The 4621-nt window shown below is 49.4% G+C and overlaps 1 protein-coding gene across 1 annotated transcript; it reads right to left on the reverse strand.

Annotated features, from left to right (window-relative positions):
- Window positions 1-256: 256 nt before the first annotated feature.
- LOC118236336 (early growth response protein 1-like) lies at window positions 257-4372 on the reverse strand. The gene is made up of 2 exons (XM_035434615.1): window positions 3702-4372; window positions 257-2901 (listed from the first exon to the last, which is right to left on the reverse strand). Exons 1-2 carry the CDS (start codon window positions 3910-3912, stop codon window positions 1508-1510), a joined length of 1605 nt encoding a protein of 534 aa, XP_035290506.1. The 5' UTR covers window positions 3913-4372; the 3' UTR covers window positions 257-1507.
- Window positions 4373-4621: the final 249 nt, after the last annotated feature.

Consider the following 4621-nt stretch of genomic DNA (forward strand, 5'->3'; position numbering starts at 1 on the left):
ATATAATTTAAGAGCTTAATGTTTGGGGGTTTAGATGCAAAGTCAGTACAATAAAAGAGCATGCGATTCCTTCGCATTTGATTTATAGATTGATCATTTGTTCTACCTATACTGTACTAAAGTGTAAAATGTATTGATCAACATAAAATATGTCCATGTACTGTTTGCCAGTTATTTTCAGTGTGAGATTTTACTTGTTGAAACAGGTCAAAATCAGTAAAGAGGGAAACATAAAAATGGAAAAAACACAAGCATATAATATATATTTAGATTTTATTTATATTTTGTCTCTGTAGGATATCTTGTACATCAAATATCCCATTGGCAGGTAAGCGCATTCAATGTGTTTAGAAGCCAGGAACAGTCACTTGGTTTGACAAAACACAATAACAAATAGAAAATAACCACAAAATTATAAACTGCATGTAAATAACATACAAAACAATCCCATGCCTACTCAGTAGGTAACTACAACATTCCAACTCCTGAATATGTAAATATTTACACTTCAGTTACAAAAATATACTTTTGAGATTTTCTTTTTCTTTTCTTTGCGCTTACATTCAAAAGAAATGAAGCTGTGAGCTCAGTCTCGCCTCTCCGCCCCATGTTACATTCTGTAAAAAAAAATATCCCTTATTCCTAAGGCTACTTGCAGATGCCAACGCATCCAGTCACACACAAAGTTGTGTTCAAAATGTCAGCCAGGCTTCACAAAAGGCACCAGAAATGTCTTTAAACCGTTTTTGTCTCACTTTCGTTGAAAACTGACCTTTTTTCTTTTCTTTTTTTTTTGCTACATGTGAGAAAGGAAGAGAGAGAAGAAAAGAGTACCAGCAAATTGACTATTTACAGAGTAATGGTAAAACAAATGCTGTCATGCTGTCTTTTTTCGCCAAAGAAATTCAAAAAGGTATCACATTATTTTTCACTACGTGAAGAGAGAAAATAGTAACAGAAACAATGGCCGTCTAATGCCAAGATACAATGTAAATATGCAAAGAAGTTTTTTTTAATACATTGATAGTACCAAATGGTAACCAATCGTGGCACATGTACAATATACATATACATAGGTTTATGTATATCATCAAAGTTTTTTTCTTTGAGTGTCCATCTTCCATTGTTTCAGTGTCCTTTGAGTCAGAAGGTCTCACGCTTTCAGACCTCAGAAATCTATTGTTGGTTCAAGTCTTTTTTTTCAGTTTTTGTGTTCAGAAACGTTTCAGAATCCCTGCCAAAACCTACGGTTCTTTTTCGTTTAGTCTCACTCAGTGCTAAAGGAAAGATGAATCCGTTTCTTCCCTCTTCCCCACCTGTGACAAGTCCTGCTTTAGGTGCTTGAGAGAATACAGATGGGAAAACGCGTGTGTGTGTTGGGGGGGGGGGGGGGGTGGCGGGTCGGGACGGAGGAAAAGTGCTTTTGAGAAGTCGACAAAGTCTTTTTGAGCTTTCTTGTTCAGAGGGAGGAGGAGGAAGGGGGTTAAAGACCAGACGAGCGGCTGTCTCAGCAGATCTCGATTGTCCTGGGGGAGAGCGTGGACTGCATGTCTGACAGAGGGGTGGCCACCGGGGAGCTGTAAATGTTCGTGGCCACGGAGGAGGGGAACGTGGCGCCCCCCTGCGTGTGAAAGGAGACGGTGGTCGAGGGGTACGTGCTGGCGGCGGAGGGGGACGGGTACGAGGTGTGCATGGGGGAGGAGTAGCAGGAGGGCACTGGGGAGGGGTAAGAGGACACGGGCGAGGGGTAGGAGGCGATGGGCGAGGGGTAGGAGGCGGGGGATGGGTAAGAGGCGACGGGCGAGGGGTAGGAGGCGATGGGCGAGGGGTAACTGGAGGCGGGGGATGGCATGGAGATGGGCACGGCCACCTTCTCCACCTTCTTGTCCTTCTGGCGCAGGTGGATCTTGGTGTGGCGCTTGCGCTCGTCGCTGCGGGCGAACTTGCGGCCGCAGACGTCGCAGGCGAAGGGCTTCTCGCCGGTGTGCGTGCGGATGTGCGTGGTCAGGTGGTCGCTGCGGCTGAAGTTGCGCATGCAGATGCGGCACTGGAAGGGCTTCTGGCCCGTGTGGATGCGGATGTGGCGCGTGAGCTCGTCCGAGCGCGAGAAGCGCCGGTCGCACGTCTCCACGGGGCAGGAGTAGGGCCGCTCGTGGGGCGGGGTCTTGCTGGGCCGGTTGGGGTACTTTCGGGCGCGCCCCGGCTTCATGGGCTGCGAAGGGAAGGCGGCGGCGGCGGTGGCGGCAGCGACGGCGGCGGCGTTCTTGACGTCTCGCGATCCCGTCTGGTTGGCAAACTCCTTGATGATGGACAGCGGCGTGAGGGACAGCTGCTGTTGCTGGGCGGACTGGGACTGAAAGGGCTTCTGGTCCTGCTGCATGAGGCCCAGGTCCCCCTGCTGCTGGGGGAACAGGTAGTCGGGGATCATGGGGACGGAGAATCCGGCGGTCTTCCCGCCGGGGTAGGCGGGGGGCGGGTACTGGAGGGCTCCGCCCACCGAGCTGGCGAAGGACTGGCCCCCCTGCTCGGGGAAGATGTCAGAGCTGGCACTGGAGTAGGTGGGCGCGGCGGAGTAGATGGGGTTGGGGTCGCTCATGTGCACAGAGCAGCCCAGGCTCATCTGGGACGAGGAGGAGGAAGGCGAGGAGGAAGAGGAGGAGGAGGAAGAGCTGACCAGAGAGGTGGTGGAGGACGGGGTGGCAGAGGTGGCGGGCGTGTTGGCCATGCCCACCAGTCCGCTGACCAGACTGAAGAGAGGCTCCGCCCACAGGGTGTTGCTGCAGGTGGTGGCGGGTTCGAGGGTGAAGCGGCCAGTGTAGGCGAGAGAGGGCAGCCGCTGTGTGGGGAAGGGCAGCTCGCCCAGCGTCTTCTCGCAGTGGATGGAGATGTCGGGCAGCGTATCTGCAACAGGCACAGGAGAGGAGAAACAGACCATTAAACAGCTGCTGATTCAGTTACAGTTACTGTTTTTCAGCTGCGTGGTTGTACAGTCCCTGGGGAAGGGGGGGGGGGGGGGGGGGCGCAGGGGAAAATCCCACAGCCCCCCCCCCCCCAACCTGTACAGAGAGCCTGGCAAACTCTGACGCAAGCCTGGTAAAATATCCCCCCTAAATTCACTCTCTCTCTTCCCGCCCACCCCGTCCTCTCTCTCACTGGTTCATTATAGCACACCCACAGAGCAGTGCGAGACCCAGGAAAAGCCAGTCTAATCCATCCCCCCATCCTGCATACAGCACGCCTGCCCTGCACGGCTGAGTCCATCACTGGAGGCATTTCCTCACAGAGAAGGTGTAACTCAGCTTCTACCGGCAATGCAATTTTAATGTGTCACATGACGCGTTCTTCAGTCTGCACTAGTGAATCAATGACCAAACTCATTTGTGATATGGCACAAACATAGTAATATTTTACATGTGGACATGCATATATTTTTAATGCATATGGCTTGCTAACCCCATATGAAACAAATGAATATTTTATGAGTAAATTAATATTGATTGTTAAATATTGTTATGCATAAAACAATATATTTTACATTGAAATGTAATGCTTCCCTTTAAAAAAAGAAATACGAATTTTTGCAATACATGTGTTGTGATCGAATGTTTGAGTTCTGAAGACAGTTCTATCTAGCTCATAGGCATTTTTTTCATGCATGCCACAACATTCGGATGCAGTCGCAAAAATAGGCACGAGCTTACCTCCTGTCAGTGGATCATACTGATCCCCGGGGTCCCCGGTCCCGAACCCGGCACCTTCTGGTGCTGAGGCGGCGAGGAAGGGCGTCCCGGCAGAGTGGAGCAGCATCACTTCCTCCAGTTTGGGGTAGTTATCCATGGGGGAGTGAGGAAAGCTCAGAGGGTCAGAGATCTGCAGGGTAGGCAGGGTCATCTCTGTTTTGGCTGCGGCCATCCTTCCGGCTATGGCTGGTGTTGCTTGGAGACCGAGAGGAGGAATCACCGATGCGCCTCGCGGGAGACAAGCAGGTGAAGACGCAGCTGATGCGAACTCTTCTGCTGGGTCGAAGACGTTTTTTTCTCTTACTGTTGCGTCAACAGAGAAAACAAAAATATCCAATAGTTCAGAGATTGCGATTGCAGAGATCAGAAGAGTCCAACTTTTTCATTTAAAAATTTATCCACGAAGAATTCATAGAATAACTGTCATAATAATAATTTAACGATCTGCTTTTGTTGTTTTTTTCTCTCTCTCTAAATTAAAATGGACGTTTATTAACTTACTGGTTCATTTTGTGTATGTGAATGTGCGTTTCTCTAAGGGAGGTTGAACTCGCGATTGTTTGTCTATCTGCTTCGCTCTGTACTACCACTGAATCTGTTGGGCTCTCTGGGCTCTTTCACTATCTCGAGGATCCCCACCGGTTTATATAGTCTCCTCTCGTGACGTAGATGTCCATTTATGGACTGGAGGAAGCCCATATTTAGGCACTGCAGTGGAGGACACGGCGCTTGCCAGAAGGGAAAGGCAGAGCGGAGTGAATGTAAGTTCAGCTATTGCAATAAAAAAACAGAAGAACATCCGATTCGTTTGCCCAGCTGCCGAAACCAATGCAGCTTGAGTTCAAAATGTATTCATAAAAACGACGTAAAAGCATTGCTTT

The sequence above is a fragment of the Anguilla anguilla genome, chromosome 9 (genome assembly GCF_013347855.1).
Source record: "Anguilla anguilla isolate fAngAng1 chromosome 9, fAngAng1.pri, whole genome shotgun sequence".
NCBI lineage: Eukaryota > Metazoa > Chordata > Actinopteri > Anguilliformes > Anguillidae > Anguilla > Anguilla anguilla.

Coding starts and splice junctions, on each gene's coding strand:
- LOC118236336 (XM_035434615.1), bottom strand. CDS start 3,912: ATGGCCGCAGCCAAAACAGAGATGACCCTGCCTACCCTGCAGATCTCT. Junction 2,902..3,701: donor GTATGATCCACTGACAGGAG/GTAAGCTCGTGC, acceptor TGCCTGTTGCAG/ATACGCTGCCCGACATCTCC.